The following is a 22,897-nucleotide window of genomic DNA, read 5'->3' on the forward strand; positions in this document are numbered from 1 at the left end:
ACAGGGCTTCCCTATAGCTCAGACAGTAAAGAATCTGCCTACAATGCAGGAGATCTGGTTCAATCCCTGGGTCGGGAAGATCTCCTGGAGAAGGGAATGGCTACCTTCCAGTATTCTTGCCTGTAGAATTCCATGGACGGAGGAGCTTAGAGGGCTACAGTCCATGGGGTCACAAAGAGTCAGACACGACTGAGTAACTAACATGCAACATGTTATATTTCCTGAAACTCTTATCCAACCTCTCACTGGGAAAAAAAACAGCTATCAAGTGCTAGGTACTTTTAATAACCTTCAAACATTTTGCCTGGCCCAGGGTGTCACCCTCAGACCTTTCAGAGAGAAACATTCTTCTCTCCTTGTGACATCACACCCACTATCTAAATGGGGTGGGGTAGGGGATTTACTCTAAAATAGACACTCTCCTGATGGCATATTCCTGGACATTCCTGAGGACTCCTTGATCATTATCAGGTCATAGATAATTTAAACATTGATTTACTTGTACTCTTAATAGAAGTTACATGTCTAAGAAATGATCATACTTCTGGGTATAAATAATGCTGATTTTCCAACATTATTTGAGCTGAACTCCCCAAACATCTCCCCAGGCTTGGAACACACCCTCTAAAACCAGAACCAAAAGAAGTACTGAAATGAGTAGCAAGATAAAAACCAAACAGAGAAATGAGTCATTAACCTTGCATTACTCTTCTTAATAGTCCTGTTTCCTAAGCTAAGAAAGAAAAGGAAAAAAAAAAAATCCAAAGGGCAGGGATATAGATTTGTTCAAAATCTCAGGAGTAGAACTCTAGTAATCAGTTCCTACATTCTAATAGTTCAGTTCAGTTCAGTCGCTCAGTCGTGTCTGACTCTTTGCGACACCGTGGACTGCAGCCCGCCAGGCCTCCCTGTCCACCAACTCCTGGAGCTTACTCAAACTCATGTCCTTTGGGTCAGTGATGCCATTCAACCATCTCATCCTCTGTTGTTCCCTTCTCCTCCCACCTTCAATCTTTCCCTGGATCAGGGTCTTTTCAAATGAGTTAGTTCTTCATATCAGGTGGCCAAAGGATTGGAGTTTCAGCTTCAACATCAGTCCTTCCAATGAATATTCAGGATTGATCTCCTTCAGAATGGACTGGTTGGATCTCCTTGTAGTCCAAGGGACTCTCAAGAGTCTTCTCCAACACCACAGTTCAAAAGCATCAATTCTTTGCCGCTCAGCTTTCTTTATAGTCCAACTCTCACACCAATACATGACTACTGGAAAAACCATAGCTTTGACTAGACGGATCTTTGTTGGCAAAGTAATGTCTCTGCTTTTGAATATGCTGTCTGGATTGGTCATAACTTTCCTTCCAAGGAGTAAGCGTCTTTTAATTTCATGGCTGCAGTCAACATCTGCAGTGATTTGGAGCCCAAAATAATGAAGTCTGCCGCTGTTTCCACTGTTTCGCCATCTATTTCCCATGAAGTGATGGGACCAGATGCCATGATCTTAGTTTTCTGAAAAGCTTTAAGCTTTAAGCCAACTTTTTCACTCTCCTCTTTCGCTTTCATCAAGAGGCTCTTTAGTTCCTCTTCACTTTCTGCCATAAGGGTGGTGTTATCTGCATATCTGAGGTTACTGATATTTCTCCTGGCAATCTTGATTCCAGCTTGTGCTTCTTCCAGCCCAGCGTTTCTCATGATGTACTCTGCATATAAGTTAAATAACCAGGGTGACAACATACAGCCTTGATGTACTCCTTTTCCTATTTGGATCCAATCTGTTTTTCCATGTCCAGTTCTAACTGTTGCTTCCTGCCCTGCATACAGTACAAAACCCAAATATTCTTTTATTTTTGTTCATAATTTACAGCTATAAATCTGTTTTCTGTTATTTAACATCTTTCTTATTCAGTCATTTCTTTGCTCTCTCTTAGGAAAATCAGTAAAGTCCTCAACCAAGACCTGAGTTACCTTCCCAAATTTTGTTTTTATCTTATATTTTGACCATCCCTTTTGGACTCAAGTTCGGCTGAGCTCTAGAACTGACTCCATCTCTCTACTTATTGTTTTATCTCCAATAAACTATACACTTTCTGAGGAGAAGCAAAATTTCGTCAAAGTAAAGTGTATTCCTTGGGGCATAATTTATATCAAGGGGGTGCATTTCTCATTCCTGAAAAATTATAACAATTCAGAATTTTTCCAGGTTAGTAACTAAAAGATCATCAGATGACTCCTGGCTCTCATTGGCTATAGCAGGCAATTGGTCCCCAAATGTATTAATTTTCTATTGTAACAACAAAATAACACACACTTAGGTGCTCAAAACAACATACATTTATAATGTCACAATGCCCGTGGGTCAGGAGTCTAGGCATGGCTTAGATGAGTGCTTTGCTCAGGGTCTTACCAGCTGAAATCAAAGTATCTGCCACATTGTAGTCCTGTCTAGAGTTGGAAGGACTCATTAGCTTTTTGTGGTTATCGCACTGATGTCCTCGGCTCTGGAGGCTGGTGCTCTCCACTGGCACCCTTCAACCTGGCTGTTTCTTTTTCTTTGAGGACAGCAGGAGAGCTTGCTGCTTTTACAGTTTTCATCTGCTTAAGTCAGTCCTACCCAAAATCATGTCCCTTTTGAATCACTCAGTCAACTAATTAGGGAATCTCAGTTACACCCGTAAAATATTTTCACCTTTGCCATGTAACAAAATCTAATCACACAAGTGCTATTTATCATTTTCACAGGCCCTTATCTACACACAAGGGGAGACAATTGTATCAGGGTTATATCAGGACATTTGAGGGGCTGTTTTAAACATTCTGCCTACCACATCAATTTTCAGAAATTGCCAATACTGTATGACTTAACCACATCTTTGTTAACCAAATCTCTTACCTGGGAGTTTAAACATGAATAGGCATTTTGTGCTTTAAAAAATTAGCTCTTCAATAACCTCTCACAAAGCGCTGTTTAGTGGCTAAGTTGTGTCCAACTCTTTGCAACCCCATGGACTGTACCCCACCAGGCTCCTCTGTCCATGGAATTTTCCAGGCAAGAACATTGGAGTGGGTTCCTTCTCCAGGGGATCTTCCCAACCCAGGGAATGAACCCACATCTACTACATTGGCAAGCAGATTCTTTACCACTGAGCCACCAGGAAAGCCCCACTATCGGCCTACCTTGTCACTAATCTCACTACCTATTCATACATAAGAGATCTGAACAAGCCCTCAGTGTTCTGACTCAACTTTATGGAATTATCACAGATCAGTATCAGGCAACTGTTTTCCATTAGCCCGGTATAAAAGTTCTACTCATTTAAAGCTGATTGCCACAGTTGCCACATCATAGAGGCTTCTGCTAACATAATTTCTTTTAGGGTTTGTCTTAAACTTAATGGTTTAAGCTGCTGAATTTTGCCGCCCACCAAAACTATGCAATATTTGCCAGTAGGAAGGCTACTTCCTATCAAGTCATATTACTTACTGTATTTCCATTCATCATTGTAATACTTTAAATTCTACTTTTCTTGCACAGAAGGAAACCTCATTAGTCCCTAACTGCTGGTTTTCAAATATCAGATAGATTTATCAAGATAATCCTAATAACGTTATTAAAACATGCCTAGAAACCTAGATTTAATCTTGTTTGTAGATCATATCTTAACAATGGAACCAGAAAATATCAGGCAGGATACATTATAACAGATCTCAACTTACCACTAGAATATGATCCCTTTCCAGAAGCAAAATTCGCCCAGATGACAAAGTTGGTCTGATCCCCATAAGCTTCCTGGCTAAATGAAAAAAGTAGGGTGTTTATACACACACTAATGGTAGAAACACTTTGGAAATAGTCTATTATTTCTAAAAGCTTTAGAATAGAGATGCTTCATCTACGGAGGAATCCTAATTTAGAATGATCAGCATATTAGGGACATTTTAACAGCTCTAATTTTTTTTAAGAAATTGGCTATTTTCAAGATAGACACCCATTCATAAAGAGATACTCAAGCCAAAGGAAATGACCTTGTTGATCATTATGCCAAACAGGCAGTCACTATTAAGACCCCAAACCTCACAATACTAAAAGAGACTATGTCTTTGGAGAATATCAAAGAGAATATTATGAAATATTATACAATGTCAGCCTTTAGTCCAGAGTAAGAAAAGACGTATTTATTACATGGAAATAACTCCTTCTACTTCTTTGGAGGGAATGATGCTGAAGCTGAAACTCCAGTACTTTGGCCACCTGGTGCGAAGAGTTGACTCATTGGGAAAGACTCTGATGCTGGGAGGGATTGGGGGCAGGAGGAGAAGGGGACGACAGAGGATGAGATGGCTGGATGGCATCACTGACTCGATGGACGTGAGTCTGAGTGAACTCCGGGAGTTGGTGATGGACAGGGAGGCCTTGCATGCTGCGATTCATGGGGTCGCGAAGAGTTGGACACGACTGAGTGACTGAACTTACTTACTTATGGTTAGAGTGGCTGCTTATAGCCTCAGATAAAAATCTTGAAAATTTTTGCATGATATTTATTACCCACACATCTAGGATAAATTAGTCACTGTACTCACTCAACATTAGTGAGGAGATATTTATTTCGTTGACTTTTGTTAATAAGTGGTACCCAAAATTTAAAATATTATTGGACAAATCCACAAGGGCGTTTTGTTCAAAAATCTCACTGGGTGCCCTCCAGCAACTGATAATGAGTCTGGAGTACAAAAGCCTACTGGCTATTATCCAAAACTGGACAGGGGTATGTTACCTTTTTACACTGATGTGTGCCTTAAGGGTGTAGGTGAGGCCATCTCTTAGCACCCATTGCCACCCATCAGTTTCCACTCTCGGCAAAAAAGTTAGTTAAATGAATTCTAGAGTGAGATCATCTGGACCTGAATTTTAGTCCAAAACCCTAATCACCTAAGGACAATTCTGGAGTTTTTCCTCTGCTTCAGCCTCTTCATGTTTTACAAAACAATCAGAAATAGGGTGAACTCTACATGCTATGGTTCAGAGACTTGTTGAGGCCAACTAGAAAATGCCACCAACTCTTGGCCCAAAATGTCACTAAATTGGACAGGTAGTAGTTCAGAGCAGAGTAACTTTAGATATGATGTTGGCCCTCCAGAGTGAATCTACGTGATTTTACAAGAAAAATATTGTGCTTGAATCCCTAAAAATATCTCTGGCATTTTTAACATTACTAGAATAATCTGAATGAATGAAATCCAGCAATGAAGTACAGACGATTCCCGATTTATAGTGATTCAACTTAGGATTTTTCAATTTTCCAATAGTGAGAAAGCCATATGCATTCAGTAGAAACTGTATTTGAATTTAGAGTTTTGATCTTTTTTTGATATTTTGTCTGATCCCTTATTGTAATGCTGGGCAGTGGCAGCCACAGCTTCCTGTCAGCCATGCAATCACAAGAGTGTGTGTGTGTGCGTGTGGCACTCAGTTGTATCCTACTCTATGCAACCCCATGGACTATAGCCCACCAGGCTTCTCTGTCCATGGGATTCTCTAGGCAAGAATACTGGAGTGGGTTGCCATTCCTTCTCTAACGGATCTTCCCAACCCAGGGATCATACCTGGGTCTCCTGCATTGCAGGCAAATTATTTACAATTTGAGGCACTCGGGAAGCCCCAATCCCGAGGGTATGTGTGTATATGTGAATGTTCTTAGTTGCTCAGTTGTGTCCAGCTCTTTGCAACCCTATGGACTGTAGCCTGCCAGGCTCCTCTATCCATGGGGGTTCTCCAGGCAAGGATACTGGAGTGTGTTGTCATGCCCTCCTCCGGGGGATCTTCCCAACGGAGCGATCAAACCCAGGTCTCCCACAATACAAGCAGATTCTTTACCTTCTGAGCCACCAGGGAAGCACAATCACAAGGGGAAACAAACCTAAATCTACTTACCACCATTCTCTACCCATACGCCCGTTCTTTCACTGTCAGTGCAGAATTCAATAAATTACATGAAACATTCAACAAACAGGCACTATGTTAGATGATTTTGCTTCACTGTAGGCTAATGTAAGTACTCTGAGCATATTTAAGGCAGGCTGGGCTAAGCTATGATGCTTGGGACATCAGGTGTATTAAATGCATTTTGACATGCATATTTTCAATTCATAATGTGTTTATAAGGACATAACCCCAGTGTAAGTTGAGGAAGATCTGTATTTCTTTTGAAGATTTATTAATATATATGAGAATGCTCAGGAAGGAAACCTATTATTTTTAACAGTGGGGGTAATTACAAAGTAAATAATTACAAAGTAAATTTTGAACACTGGCATTGTTCAAAATAAAATTGTTAAAATGAGGTTAAAATAAGACTAAAAATGGCAGAGAGCATACATGATAATGTGATGTCATTTTCAAACACAGGATATTTAACTTCCAGAATCCACTTTAAAGAGAAATCATTAACGGTCTTCAAAATTCACTTTTACATAGTGTTACATTATTATACATGTAACTTTAATACTTCTTTTTCATATTAATATATGTTACATGGTGCTCTTCCACTGATCACTAAAAGATATAAACAGAGTGACATCAAAAGACAAAGTCATAAAAGTTGTTATTGATTATGCTAACTGCATACGTGTCCCTGTGGCAGTAGCAATTGTGTTTTAGAAATTATTTATTAGAAACTAATGTAAACCATAGAGCAACCAAGACTCTCCCCAAGTGTTCCTCTGACTCATTCTCTAGCCTGAAATTGCCTAAACCCAGCACCTGATGCAAAGAGCTGACTCATTTGAAGACTGTGATGCTGGGAAAGATTGAAGGCGGGAGGAGAAGGGGATGACAGAGGATGAGATGGTTGGATGGTGTCACTGACTCAATGGACATGAGTTTGAGTAGGCTCCGGGAGTTGGTGATGGACAGGAATGCCTGGCGTGCTGCAGGCCATGGGGTCACGAAGAGTCGGACACAAGTGAATGACTGGACTGAACTGAGCACAAATTTTGTTATTGTCATACTCAAATACTTTTCAGTTTTATATTCTTGACATTTTTTATTATTAAGGCAGACTTTTAAAAACAATTTTATTTATTCATTTGTTTATGGCTGTGCTGGGTCTTTGTTGCTGTGTGGGCTTATCTCTAGTTGCAGCAAGCAAGGGTTGCTCTCTCCTTGTGGTACACTGGCTTCTCATTCTTGTGGCTTCTCTTGTTATGAAGCACGAGTTCTAGCATGTGCAGGCTTTAGTAGCAGTGGCAAGTGGGCTCAGTGCTTGCAGTTCCCAGGCTCCAGAGCACAGGCTCAGTAGATGTGGCTCATGGGCTTAGTTGTTCCACAGCGTGTGAGATCTTCTCAGATCAGGAATCAAACCCATGCCCTCTGCATTAGCAGGAAGATTCTTTACCACTGAGACTCCAGGGAAACCCCAAGGCAAATTTTTATTATTTTTAATTGAGATATAGTCGACACAAAACATTAGTTTCAGGTATGCAAAGTAATGTTCTAACTCTAAAAAATAATCACCTCAATAAATCTAATTAAAAGTGGTTGCCATACATAGTTGCAAATTTTTATTCCTGTGATTACATGTACTCATTCCAAATGTAAGCTAATTTGATTTTTGTAATAAACTCTTTTGGGACATGCCATACTACCACTTTATAGATTTGATTGCTAATATTTTGTTCAGATTGAGGCTAGGTCTGATAATAATTAATAAATTTACTTCTGATATCTAATATCTTTGAAAGGTTTTGATATCAGAGTTGTTTGCCTCATAAATCAAGTTGAGATATAGTCATTCTGTCCTCCTTGTGCAGAAAGAGTTTCACTGGTATTATTTCTTCCTGAAATGATTTTAGAACACTGCAATGACATCATCTGTGCCTGAAATTTTCTTGGAGCAGGAGATTTATAAATTCAATTTCTTTGAAAGACTAATAGCAATTTATATTTTCTATGTAATCTTAGTTTACTTTTGCTAAATGTATGTTTTCAAGGAAATTATTCAGCTCATGAAGTTATTCATAATATCCCTTTTTATCCCTTTAATGTCTGTAGGATCTGAAGTGATATCACTTTTTTCTTTCTTGAAATTGGTAATGTATGCTTTCTCTTTTCTGATTATTCTCACTGGAGACATCATTTTTATTAGTTTTTTCAATGAAGAAAAATTTGCCTTGCTAATTTTCTGTTTCCTTGGTTTCTCCTCTTTATTATATCTTTCCTTCTGCCTACTTTAGATTTAATTTGCTCTTTTTCTTCCCTGATTGTCTTTCTTGCTATTAGAAAATTTCTAATGATAACATTTTGTGTTTTTCTAATAGCATATGTTTAATATTTCCTAATAAAAGCATTGCTTTAGCTACAAACTACATAATTTAGATGTTTTATTATTCATTACCATTCAGTTTGAAACAGTTTTTAATTTTCTCTTGAGATTTCTTTCCAACATATAGATGATATGGGAGTGTACCGCTCAGTTTACAAATGTTAAAGGCTTTTCTAGATATCTTAGTACTAACTTCTAATTTGATTCTGTTATGTTAGATAACATACTTTGAACTATTTCAATATTTTGAAATCTACTGAGTTTTGGTTTATGATCCTGCATATGGTATACTTTACCAAATGCTCCATGCACACTTGAAGAGAATGTGTTTTAGACAAATAGGGCACAGTGTCCTACCAATGGCAGATCAAGATGTTTTATAGGATCATTCACATCTTCTACAACTTTACTGTTTCTCTGACTACCACTTTCTCAAATAAAGCATGCTTTCAAACCACACCAGAGTTTAGCTAGAAATAAAAAATAAAATGGAACAAGAGCTGGAAAATTTCCAAATATTTGGAAATATAAAAATTTGCCAAAAGTTCAAAAATATGGGAAAAAAGACATCAGTTTGAGTATAACAAAATATATGCAGAATCCAAGTGTGAAAATGATAAAATTCTGATTTAAAAAATCAAAGAACATCAATATAAAGAGAAATATGTTTATGGATTGAAAAACTAAATACTATTAAACTATCAGTTCTTCTCAAATTGGTCTATATATTCAACACAGTTACAATCAAAAACCCAGGAAGCTATTTTATATATAGTTATCAACAGGTTCTAAGTTTTAAGGAAAGACCAAAGACTTAGAATAACCCATATAATTTTAAACAACAATAAAGTTGGAGGACTATTCCATCTGGCTCAGTATAAAGTTATAGTTAAAAAAAAAAAAAAGAATGACACTGGTGAAAGTGTGCATATTAATGAAACAGAATAGAGAGCCTAGAAACAAACCCACACAAATATAATCTCCTGATTTTTGTCCAGGTAATAAAAGCAAGTCAACAGAGAAAGATAATCTTTTGACAAATGATTGAATATTGAACAAAGATACAATCTTACAACTTTCATAAATATTAACTCAAAATGGGTCATAGACATAAATATAAATCATAAAAATGTAAAATTTCCAGAAGAAAACATAAAACAATCTCTGGATGCTTTGACAATTTTTTAGGTTTAACACCAATAGTATGATTCATAAAAGAATAAAAATGATATACTGGATTTTATTAAATTAAAAACTCTGCTCTGTGGAAAACATTGTAAGGAAAATTTAAAAAGTGGTCACAGACTGGACAAATTATATGCAAAGTATATATGTGATAGAGGATCTGTTCCAAAATATAAAACAAATCACCCTTAAAACTCAACAATAATAATACCAACAACTCAACTTAGAAATGCAAAATAATATCTGAACAAACACTTTATCAAAGAAAATATATAAATGGCAAATAAGCAGAGGAAGGAATCCTCCAAATCATTTTTCATTAGGAAATTGCAAATTAAAACAACAATGAAATACGCCTACACACCTGTTAGAATGAATAAGATCCAAAAAACATACAATAAAAATTCCCGCTAAGGATGCAGAGCATTCATTACTGGTAGAAGCACTATGGTACAAACACTTTAGAAGACGGCTTGTAAGTTTCCTGCAGAGTTAAATATAGTTTTACCATAAAATCCAACAATCATACTCTTCAGTATTTATGCAAATGATTTGAAAACTTATGTTTGTACATAAACTAGAACATTTTTTATAATAAAAATGTTTATTATCAGCTTTATCCACAATCAACAAAAACCAAAAGAAATCAAAACGACTTCCAATATGCGAATAAACACGCTGATTTTATCAACACACTGGGATAATATTCAGTAATAAAAAGAAATGAACTATAAAGGAAATGGCAAACTGCTCCAGTATTCTTGTCTGGGAAGTCCCATGGACAGAGGAGCCTGGAGGGCTACAGTCCATGGGGTCACAAAGAGTTGGACATGACTGAGCGAACACACAGACACAGGAAGCAACAACAACAAAAAAAATCATGAACTTTAAGTGCATACTGCTAAGTGAAAGAAAACAATCTGAAAAAGCTACATAGTATGATTTCAGGTACATGACATTCTGGAAAATGCAATAAAAAGGCAATAAAAGAACTAGTGTGTGTTAAGAATCTGGGGTAAGTGCATAATTCCCCATTCCTTGGATATGGGCTGCACAAAATGACATCTTTTTAAAGAGCACAATATGAAAAAATGAAAAAAAGAGTAACTTTACAGTAGAGAAATTGGACAACACTACCAAGCCAGAAAAGGCTGGGAAAGATTGAAGGCAAAAGGAGAAGGGGGCATCAGAGGATGAGATGGTTAGATGGCATTACCTACTCAATGGGCATGGATTTGAGCAAATCCAGGAGACAGTGGAGGACAGAGGAGCCTTGTGTCCTACAGTTCATGGGGGTCTCAAACAGTCAGATGTTACTTAGCAACTGAACAATGAACAACAAAAACAACCAAGCCGGATGATCAACATCAGCAGTGATATCAGTTGTTAGTAGTCACCCCTGATACACTGTGATGAAACGGAAATGTACGTCTGTGATCTTCCTTACAAAAACTTATAATCTCAATCTAATCATTTTTTAAAAATCAGATAAGCCTCAATTTGAGGTGTATTCTGCAAAACAACTGCCCAGAGCTCCTCAATATGTCAAGGTCGTCAAAAACAACAATGTCGTAGCCAAAGGAATCTGAGAAGACACCATGGCTTATCATGATGTGGTGTCCTGGGTGGGGTCTCAGAAATAGAAACAGGCATTAGGTAGAAAATATGGAAATCTGAAATAAATGTGGGCTTTAATAATGTGTCAGTACTGGTTTGTTAACTGTGAAAAGGGTAATATATAATTATATAATATATTAATATATAAGATATAATTATATAAAAACATATATAATGTAATAAAAATATAAAAAATTTAATATAAGATGTTACTTATGAGGAAAATGGGCATGAGTGTACATGAGAACTATGTACTATATTTGCAATTTTTCTGTAAATCTAAAACTGTTCTAAACAGCAGTTTTGCTTTTTTCCTTTTTCACTATTAAAATATCATGGCAATCTTGCTCCTTTCATATGTTCAAGCCTCCAAGGCTAAGAAATATATCATTGAATTAACTAAATGAATCTTCAGTCAAAAATAAGATGAAGGGAAATAACTCACAATGAGATGGGGGTGGGGGGGCAGAATACTTTATGCAATTTTCACTTTTAAAACTGTTCAACTCAAGTGTTTAAACAGTTCAACTCAAATGTTCACAGGAATATTTTGTTTTAAATCACTAAAGCTGAAAGAGTTTTCACACCTCTTGCACTTAGGCCAATAAAAAGGAACCAGGAAAAGTATCCATTTTTGGATACTTTTATTTTGGATACTTTTGGAACAGAGGAAGTGGCTGTTCAGTTCATTATGCAAAATCTTGTGATTTTCTGTTTTCTTGCTTGCTGAAAAACAAATAGAATCAAAGTATTAAGGTGCAGATGTGTCTAAAGATAGGGAATCACACAATAGGAACACTGCTTCAAACAAAGACACTGTTTAATGAAAATCAACTTCCCTCCAAATCCATTTCAGAAAATTATTTCCTGTTTAGTATAAAAGAAAGCATCTTTTGTAGATCCTTAAACAGAATGAACTGGAAAGTTGTGAAAACATTGTTGGTTTTATTTAAAAATAGTATAACTATTATTTATCAAATATTTAACATGGTAGGCATTGTCCAAAATATTTAACTTCAGTTATCTCATTTAACCACCAAAACCATCCCAGGAAGTATACATTTCATTTCCATTTTACAAAAAAGAGACCAACTCTGTGATAGTTTAATCAATACATCTAGTAAGCGTAAGTGCTGGTACTACAACCCATCAATATAGTGCTTCAGACTGATACCCACTTTATAACACTGCCTCTTGGTCATAGGTTACTTAGCCTACAGAAGCTTTGCTTCAATCCAAAGAGGATATAAATTTGTAGATATATATGTTGGGAAGACCCCTTGGAGAAGGAAATGGCAACCCACTCCAATACTCTTGCCTGGAAAATCCCATGGTCAGAGGAGCCTGGTGGTCTACAGTCCACAGGATCGTGAAGAGTCGGACATGACTGAGCGACGTCACTTTCTTTCTATGCACACACATAAATGTACAAAGCAAACATTAACAGACCTAAGGAGAGAAAAAAAGAGCAACACAAAAATAGTAGAGGACTCCAACACCACACTTTTATCAAAGGGTAGATTATCCAAGCCAAAAATCAAAAAGGAAACATTGGACTTAAATGATATATAAGACCAATATGTCAATATCCCTGCTTAAGATAGATGTCAAAAGCCTCAACAAAATATTGACAAACTGAATTTAGCAGTACATTAAAAGGATCATAAGTCATGATCAAGTAGAATTTATTTCCAGGATGTAAGAGTGATTCAACAAACACAAATTAATTGGTATTTTTATACCACATTAACAAATGATAAATGATAACAAAATAATATGATTGCCAGTAATCATACAATCAACTTAATAGATGCAGAAAAATCCCTTGACAAAATTCAGCATCTATTCATGATAAAAATGTTCAACAAATTGGGTATATGGAGAACACTCTTCACAATAAAGGCACACTTCAACACGATATATGACAAGTCTACAGCTCTTCCCACACTCAAGGTTAAAAAGTTGAAAACTAAAAGTATTTTTGCTAAGATCAGGAACAAGACAAGGATGTCTAGCCTTTCCACCTTTATTCAACTTATTATCAGAAGTCTAAACCAGAGCAAATAAGCAAGAAAAGAAATGAGGCATCCAAATAAGAAAGGAAAAAAGAAAACTATCGTATTTGCAGATAACATATTATATATAAAAAATCCTAAGTACTTCACCAAAAAACTGTTAGAACTAATAAATTTAGTAAATTTTCAGGATAGAAAATCAATACACAAAAATCTGTTGCATTTCTATATACTAATAATGAACTATCAAAATGAGAGATTAAGAAAACAATCTCATTTTTCACTGCATTTACTAATGAATAAAGATACTATCTTTATATGCTTATTTGCCATCTCTATATCTTTTTGGTGGAATGCCTGCTGAAACATTTTGAATATTTTTTAAATCTGGGGGTGTTTTTTTGTTTGTTTGTTTTTTGTCGTTAAGTTTGAAGAGTTCTTTATATAAACCAGGTACAAATCCTTTAACAATTATTTGCAAATATTTTCTCTCAATCTGTGACATGTGTTTTCATTCTGTTAAGATATTCTAGAGCAAATGTTTTTAATTTAATTAAGTTCCAATTTATTGTATTTTGTTTTATTTTACAAACGAGCTTTTGTTATATCTAAAAACTGTTTTCTAACAAAGGACCCCAATCAAAAAATAGGCAGAAGATTTACACAGACATTTCTCCAGAGAGGATATACAGCTGGCCAATAGGCACATGAAAAGACGCTCATATCACTAATTATTAGAGAAATGCAAATCAAAACTATAATGAGGTACCATTGCACACCAGCCAAAATGGCCATCATTTTAAAAGTCTACAAATAACAAAAACTGCAGAGTGTAGAGAAAGGAGAACCCCTCTCACTGTTAGTGGGAATGTTGGTGCAGCCACTATGGAAAACAGTATGGAGATTCCTCAAAAAACTAAAAATAGGATTGCCATGCGTGCATGCTAAGTCGCTTCAGTCATGTACAGCTCTTTGTGACCCCACGGACTGTAGCCTGCCAGGCTCCTCTGTCCATGGGATTTTCCAGGCAAGAATACTGCAGTGGGTTACCATGTCCTCCTCCAGGGGATCTTCCCGATCCAGGGATAGAACCTGCATCTCTTTATGTCTCCTGCATTAGCAGGCAGGTGCTTTACCACTAGCGCTACCCAGGAAGCCCAAGCCTGCCCTATGATCCAGCAATCCCACTTTGGGCATATATTCAGACAAAAGTATAATTCAAAAAGATACGTGCATTCCTATATTCATAGCAGCACTATTTACAATAGCCAAAACATAGAAAAAACCTAAACATCATTCATTGACAGGTGAATGAAATAAAGAAGATGTGCTATCCTCACAGTTACATCCTATATGGTCTGAAGAAGAATCAAGAGAATAAAGCACGTCAATTCATATGAAATTAGTGGCCAGATTGGGGTTAGTGGGTTATATGCCAGATGATCTCTGCATGAGCATGAGGAGAATAGCAACCACCAAAGGACAAAACACATTCACAGAACAGAGTCTTTGTTCTCTCCTCACTGTGCTTAGAGATCATACAAGCCCCTTAAAAATGGGAGAAATTTCCAGAGAAAAGAAAGGGGGTAAAATATTGAGTCCTCTGAGTGTAAATTCAAGCTGAGAGAAAACACTGAGAATGCCAAGTGTAATTTGAGTTGCCGACAATTCTCTCTCTAACACAAGGGAGAAAAAACCCTGTAATTAGTTCATTTACAGAAAATCAAGAAGATGCATGCCTACCATACCATTCTTTAGGGTCATAAATTAATTGTAAAGTTAATCATCCTGTATTTCTCTTTATTATAATAGTGCTATTGTGATATAGTTTACATTAAGTTCAGCCTTTAAAGTGTAAGATACAGTGGTTTTGAGTATATTCACAGTTATACAGCCTTTACCACTAACTATTTGTTGTTCTAGTTGTTTAGTCACTAAGTCATGTCTGACTCTTTGTGACCCATTGACTGCAGCATGCCAGGCTTCCCTGTTCTTCACCATCTTCCAGAGTTGGCTCAAACTCAGGTCCATTGAGTTGGTGATGGTATCCAACCACCTCATCCCCTGTCGCCCCCTTCTCCTCCTGCCCTCAATCTTTCCCAGCATCAGCGTCTTTCTAACAAGTCTACTCTTCACATCAGGTAGCCAAAGTATTAAAATTTCAGCTTCAGCCTCAATCCTTCTAGTGAAGATTCAAGGTTGATTTCCTTTAGGATTGACTGGATTGATTTTGTTGTCCAAGGGACTCTCAAGAGTTTCCTCCAACATAATTCAAAAGCATCAATTCTTCAGTGCTCAAGCTTCTTTATGGTCCAGCTCTTACATCCATACATGACTACTGGAAAAACCACAGCTTTGACTATATAGACCTTTATCACCAAAGTGTTGTCTCTTCTTTTTAAAACACTGTCTAGGTTGGTCATAGCTTTTCTTCCAAGGAGCAAACGTCTTTTAATTTTGTGGCTGCAGTCACCATCCACAGTGATTTTGGAGCCCAAGAAAATGAAATCTGCCACTGTTTCCACTTTTTCCCCATCTATTTGCCATGAAGTTATGGGACTAAATGCCATAATCTTAGTGTTTTGAATGTTGAATTTTAAGCCAGGCTTTTTACTCTCCTCTTTCACCTTCATCAAAAGGCTCTTTAGTTCCTCTTTGCTTTCTTCCATTAAAGTAGTATCATCTGCACATCTAAGGTTGCTGATAGTTCTCCTGGCAATATTGATTCCACCTTGTACTTTATCCAGTCCTGCACTTCTCATGATGTGCTCTGCATATAAATTAAATAAGCAGGGTGATGATACTTGACATACTCCTTTCCCAATTTTGAACCAGTCAGTTGTTCCATGTCCAGTTCTACTGTTGCTTCCTGACCTTTATATAGGTTTCTCAGGAGGCAGGTAAGATAGCCTGGTATTCCCATCTCTTTAAGAATTCTCCACAGTTTTCTGTGATCCACATAGTCAAAGGCTTTAGTGTAATCAATGAAGCAGAGTAGATTATTTTGGAATTCCCTTAGTTATTCCATAATCCAGCAGATGTTGGCAATTTGATCTCTGGCCCCTCTGCCTTTTCTAAACCCAGCTTGTACATCTGGAAGTTTTCAGTTCCCATATTGTTGAAGCCTATCTTGAAGGATTTTGAGCATTACCTTGCTAGCATGTGAAATGAGCGCAATTATACAGCAGTTTGAACATTCTTTGGCATTGCCCTTCTTTGGGATTAGAATGAAAACTGATCTTTTCCAGTCCTGTGGCCACTGCTGAGTTTTCCAAATTTGCTGACATATTGAGGGCAGCACTTTTACAGCAAAATCTTATAAGATTAGAAATAGCTCAGCTGGAATTCCATCACCTCCACTAGCTTTGTTAGTAGTAATCTTCCTAAGGCCCACTTGACTTCACATTCCAGGAGGTCTGCCTCTAGGTAAATGACCACACCATCAAGGTTATCCAGGTCATTAAGACCTTCTTTGTACAGCTCTCTGTGTATTCTTGCCACCTCTTCTTAATCTCTTCTGCTTCTATTAGGTTCTTGCTGTCCTTTACTGTGCCTATCTTTGCAGGAAGTTTTCCCTTGGTATCTCTCATTTCTTGACAAGATCGCTAATCTTTTTCATACTATTGTTTTCCTCCATTCCTTTGTATTCTTCACTTAAGAAGGCTTTCTATCTCTCCTTGCTATTCTTTGGAACTCTGCATTCAGATGGTTATACCTTTCCTTTTCTCCTTTGCCTTTAGCTTCTCTTCTTTTCTCAGCTCTTTGTAAGGCCCTCCTTACACAACAACTTTGCCAAAATTTTGCATTTTTTTTCCTTGAGGATGGTTTTAGTCACGACCTACTGTACAATGGTACAAACCTCCATCCATAGTTCTTCAGGCACTCTGTCTACCAGACCCAGTCCCTTGAATCTATTCATCACCTCCACTGTACCTCCACTATATAATCATAAAGGATTTGATTGAGGTCTTCTTATGTCTAAAGCAAATGTTTTTTCCACTGGACAGGATATAATTGAGTCTAAGTTTTTATACCCATTCAGTAACTCTCTGTCTTTTGATTAGGGAGTTTAATCCATTTATATTTAAAGTCATTATTTGATAAGGAATGATCTGATGTTGTCATTTTATTCTTTGTTTTCTATTAATCTTTTTTGTTCTTTTATCTGTCTTCCTCCCTTGTTGCCTTCCATGTCATATTTTGTTGATTTTTTGGTATTTTACATATATTAATTCCTTTATGGGTTTTGTGTGTGTGTATGTGTAACTTCTATAGCTGTATCTTTTTGTGGTTAACTTGGGGCTTACATAAAATATCACTGTTAAAGTATACACTGTTTTTAAGTGCAATTGCATACAAAAACTCTACACTGTAACTTCTCTTCAGCTCACATTTTATGTTATTGTTGTTATAACTTAGATATCAGTTTTTACTATGTAGGTTTTTTTAGTTTTAGTTACTTATAGTTCTTTCATCTTTTACTGTGATGCACGCATGCTAAGTTGCTTCAGTTTTGTCCAACTCTTTGTGACCCTGTGGGCCGTAGTCTGCCAGGCTCCTCTGTCCATGGGATTCTCCAGGCAAGAATATTGCACTGGATTAACATGCCCTCCTCCAGGGGATTGACTTTAATTCTAAAATTAAAAGTGTTCACCATATGAACACCCACTGTATGACTATCCAGCATATGAACACCATATGTTCACCCACCATAATTAAAATAATAATGTATTCTAGTTTTGCTATAGATGAGTTTACATTTATGTGTTTTTGTATGAAATATGTATGTATATTTCATACTTTTTTATACTACCATGTTGTCCTTTAGCATTCTTTCAACTTGAAAAACTCCCATTAACACTGCTTATAAGGCAATTGTAGCAGTGATAAACTCCTTCAGCTCTTGCTTATTGTTTGGTGATGTCTTTGTATCCTCTTTATTTTTTTCGAAGACAGTTTTGCCAAGTATGGCATTCTTACTTGATAGGTTTTTTCTTTTCAACATTTTGACGTCACCCCACTCCCTCTAGACTTGCAAGATTTCCGCTGAAATAACTACTCACGGCTCTATGGTGGTTCTTTTGTATGTGACTTGTTTGTGCTTACCACTTTCAAATTTTCTTGTCTTTGACTTTGCACAGTTTTAATGAATCTTCATTCTGGATTTAACTGGTGTCACTGGGCCATATTCAGATCTGGAGATGTGCAGAACAGAAGCCAATAGGCTATGTCTCCTATGTCATTTGGTGAAGGGGTGGGATATTTCAGGCTTTATGAATGATAGTGCTATGTTTAATATGGGGTTCCATTCTCTGTCATAGTGTTGAGCTGAGGTTGGATCAAATTGTTGGGATTTTGCTGCTGCCTATGAAGGCAGATCTGTTACCTAGATGTTGAATGAGGGTTAGGCTAGCCTGCCAGGGCTTTATATTGCCAGTGTAAGTGGACTGAACAGCCCACTAGTTCTCTGATTGTGGAATGAGTTTTGAGTTGGCCTACAAATATCTGAAGTTGTCACTCTGGATGAATTAGTCACGTGTGACTTGCTCAATCTTACTGGTTCTTTGTTGAGTTTTTTCATTCTCTGTCATTTTTCAAGAAAGAGAAAATTATTTTTGAGTCTTTTTTCCTGCTTTTGTCTATGCCTAATGGTGATTCTGTATTAATGACCTCTCTAGCACTTAACTTGCGATAAATATGAGCTATGGCACCCTGCTGCCATTCCTCAAGTCTGGAGATCTCTAGTCAGTCTGTCTTTTGCTTTTTAGCTTTCAGAGATATTTTTTTGTCTTCCGTTTAATTATATCCAGAGTATTTAGTTGTATTTAGAGAAAGTAAGCAGAAAAACGTGGGCCTATACCACTTTGTTCCAAAAGCAAAATTGGTTACAGATATTGAACAGTGTTCTACATTAAAATGTAATCAAATGTAAATACCTTTTCAGTAACACTCCAAGGAACAATAAAAGTCAAGTTCACCATTATTTACTATATAAAGAATTTAGTTAGGCTTTATAGGAGATACTAACATTTATGAAAGACATAGATAATACTCTTGAGTACTACTAATATGACAAGTCTAGTGAGGAGAGCAATGTAGGAAAGATAAAGAAAACCAAACATTTTATTATAGGGAGGTAATAGTAGGTATTTGGAGAAGGCAATGGCACCCCACTCCAGCACTCTTGCCTGGAAAATCCCATGGACGCAGGAGCCTGGTGGGCCGAAGTCCATGGGGTCGCTAAGAGTCAGACACCACTGAGCGAATTCCTTTCACTTTTCACTTTCATGCATTGGAGAAGGAAATGACAACCCACTCCAGTATTCTTGCCTGGAGAATCCCAGGGATGGGGGAGCCTGGTGGGCGGCTGTCTATGGGGTCGCACAGAGTCGGACATGACTGAAGCGACTTAGTAATAGTAGTAGTAATGGTAGGTTCTATAGAACAGATTTTAAAATAACAGGAGACTTTTGCTGAGTTTTTGTGCTGTTGTTGCTTTTAATATATATCTTAGGTAATTGAGTAATTTATGGCTTGAGGCTGAAAAAAACAGGTATTACTACTTGTATCGATTTAACATATGTAAATTAGGATAATCCCAGCAACCCAGGACTTATGGTCACCTTATCCTTAAGATTTTTTTTCTTTGAACTATTTATTGTGGAAATATTTACACACGTACATATATTTAGAGAATAGTGTAATGAATCCTTAATTGCCCATCATCCAAGTTCAATAACTATAAATCTCTGACCAGTTTTCAGTCTTATATACTCCCCCAGTGCCTCTCTGCCTTATAAATATTTAAAAACAAATTCTGTGCAGTTTCTAGAGTCATTCCGTGATCAAAACAGTAATCACTTTTATTGCATGTGTTTCCTTTTCTCTCTTTCAGGCCCTTTTCTAACCATCCCCATCCATACGTTGTATTTTGTTTTACTTGTAGTGCCGGTGTTCTAATGATTCCACTCTGCCAGAAGACAAAGACTTAATGATTAGTTCTGCAGTTCAGAATAAGGAGCCAGACCAACTGTGACTCCCAGCCCTGCCTTCCTTCCTCTCTGAACCAATAATGGTAGATTCATAATGACTGTGATCAAATCTCTGTTGTATATGAGGATTGTACCCTTGCTACACTGGCTTGGAGTGTTTCTGTTTTTTACAGGACACACTCGGGCTGAGAACTTTCAATATCACAGTCCTCCAGAAGTGGTAATTCCTTTGAAGATAACTGGCACTAGAAGAAGTATGAAGCCTCCAGGTCGGCTCTCTTACAGCCTGCACTTAGGGGGTCAGAGACACATTTTCCACATGAAGGTCAAGAAACATTTGCTGTCCAGACACCTCCCAGTGTTCACCTACTCAGAAGAGGGTGCTCTCCTGAAGGACCAACCTTTTGTCCAGAATGACTGCTACTATCATGGTTTTGTGGAGGGGGACCCAGAATCACTTGTTGCCCTCAGTACCTGTCTTGGTGGCTTTCGAGGATTATTACAGATAAATAATGTTGTTTATGAAATTAAGCCCATGATTTTTTCTACCAAATTTGAACACCTGGTGTATAAAATGGAGAGTGAAGAGACCCGATTCCCAACCATGAAATCTGGTTTTGTGCAAGAGGAAAGTGTAGAGCATTTTGAGTTTCAAGAGACTGGTAATTGCACTCTGAAACAAAGTCATTATGAAGGCTGGTGGATCCATTCATTCTTTGTTGAAATGGCAGTGGTGGTAGACTATACTCTATATAATTACTTTAAAAAGAATGTCTCAAAGGTGAAGGAGGATTTATTTACTATTGTAAATATAGTGGATTCCATTTATCAGGTGATGGGTATGAAGGTGTTACTAATTGGTTTGGAGTTCTGGACTCAAAGAAACCTTGTTGAAATAGATGCTGTACAGAGAGCTCTGAGAGATTTTTGCGTCTGGAAGGCTAATAACATTGATGCTCGCATAGCACATGATACTACACATATTTTTATGCAGAAGACATTAAGAGGACTAAGTGGCATAGGCTTTATTGCAGGAATGTGCAGACCACACTTCAGTTGCGCAGCTGTTACTTTTGCGAACAAAACCTTGGCCATTATTGGAATTGCAGTGGCTCATCATTTAGGTCATAATTTGGGAATGACTCATGATACTATACTGTGTGTGTGTTCAGCAGGTCACAATAGATGTATAATGCGTCATGACAACCCACCAATAGCGAAGTTTAGCAACTGTAGTTATTCTTTTTTTTGGGAGTATGGTGTACAGAAGGCAAAATGTTTGCGGTACACCATATACACAAAGGACATATTTTCAAGGAAGCGCTGTGGAAATGGTGTTGTTGAAGAAGGAGAAGAGTGTGACTGTGGATCTTTACAGCAGTGTTCAAGAGATGCCTGTTGTCTGACAAATTGCAGTCTGAGTTTTGGGTCTGTTTGTGCTTTTGGGCTTTGTTGCAAGGACTGCAAGTTCTTGCCATCAGGAGAAATGTGTAGAAAGGAGGTCAATGAATGCGATCTTCCAGAGTGGTGCAATGGATCATCCCATATGTGCCCAGATGATGTATATGTAGAGGATGGAATTCCCTGTAATGACATTTCCTACTGCTATGAAAAGAGATGTAATGATCGCAATGCACACTGTAGGCAGATTTTTGGCCGAACAGCAAAGAATGCAAACGACAGCTGCTACAGACAAATAAACACTCAAGGTGACCGTTTCGGTAATTGTGGAACCGAAGGCCCTACATACCTAAAATGCAATATGTCAGACATCTTCTGTGGAAGAATTCAGTGTGATAATGTGGCAGAAATTCCTCTTCTGACAGAGCATTCTACAATGCACGGAACTCGCTTTAACAATGCCACCTGCTGGGGTACAGACTACCATTTTGGGATGGACATACCGGATATTGGTGAAGTGAAAGATGGCACAGAGTGTGGCCCAGAACATGTCTGCATCGGAAGGAAGTGTGTCCATATCTCTCGCTTGGATAGTAATTGTTCACCTACGTTCTGTAACATGAGGGGGATCTGCAACAACAAACATCACTGCCACTGTAACTATAAGTGGGACCCTCCTAACTGCGTAAAACGAGGGGATGGAGGTAGCGTTGACAGTGGCCCACCCCCTAAGAGAAAGAAAATACCCAAGATTTACGTGGCAATAGCATTATTTATTTCACTGTTAATTTTATTATGTTGTCTTCTGTTGCTTTGTATGAGGAAAAAGCCTAAGGAAAAAAAGGGGAAAAAATAGCCTCAAGAGGAAAATCCAAAGCAAAAAACTCTGAGTCAACATGGGAAATAAAAACAATTACTACCAAAAAAATGTATCTGAATAGATATGCATTAAAAAAACGTAACCCCTATAATGTTTCTACTTATTCTTCTTCATTTTAAACAATTAGAAATTTTATTTTTCTTCATATTTATTTCTTTATATTTTCTAGAACAAGGCATGACACATGGGTGCTTTACCAGTTTTTAAGTTACTGCTTTTGAGCTCCAAAGCTGCTTCCCATTTTGTATTCTGCATTATAGGAACCACATTTCTGCAGTATCAGTCCTCAGATCTGTGGTAGGGTGAATGCCAGGGACTTGGAAATCTGGGTGATCTGCTTCCTGTATGTCAGTCTTATCTCAATAACAGATTTTACAGTGGCAATTATACTTTGTTTCAATATCCTTTAAAAAAATTCAATCCAAAATAAAAGAAAAATAAAACAAAACAAACTTCAATCCAGACCAACCTCACTGTGGGTCTAAAATAAGC

The 22,897-nt window shown here is 37.3% G+C and overlaps 1 protein-coding gene across 4 annotated transcripts; it reads left to right on the plus strand.

Moving 5' to 3' along the window:
• Positions 1-365: 365 nt before the first annotated feature.
• On the plus strand, positions 366-22,486 carry ADAM29 (ADAM metallopeptidase domain 29). 4 transcript variants are annotated; one of them, XM_061424985.1, is made up of 3 exons: positions 366-471; positions 20,079-20,207; positions 20,298-22,486. In XM_061424985.1, the coding sequence occupies exon 3, from the start codon at positions 20,381-20,383 to the stop codon at positions 22,379-22,381; it is 2,001 nt and encodes a 666-aa protein (XP_061280969.1). In that variant the 5' UTR covers positions 366-471; positions 20,079-20,207; positions 20,298-20,380; the 3' UTR covers positions 22,382-22,486. The 4 variants fall into 4 exon arrangements, with proteins under 4 accessions (XP_061280969.1, XP_061280968.1, XP_061280967.1 ...); XM_061424984.1 differs by having other exon boundaries at positions 20,079-22,486; XM_061424983.1 differs by having other exon boundaries at positions 374-471; positions 20,028-22,486.
• The last annotated feature ends 411 nt before the right edge of the window (positions 22,487-22,897 follow it).

The sequence above is a fragment of the Bos javanicus genome, chromosome 8, assembly GCF_032452875.1.
Source record: "Bos javanicus breed banteng chromosome 8, ARS-OSU_banteng_1.0, whole genome shotgun sequence".
Lineage (NCBI taxonomy): Eukaryota > Metazoa > Chordata > Mammalia > Artiodactyla > Bovidae > Bos > Bos javanicus.

Coding starts and splice junctions, on each gene's coding strand:
- ADAM29 (XM_061424984.1), top strand. CDS start 20,219: ATGACTGTGATCAAATCTCTGTTGTATATGAGGATTGTACCCTTGCTA.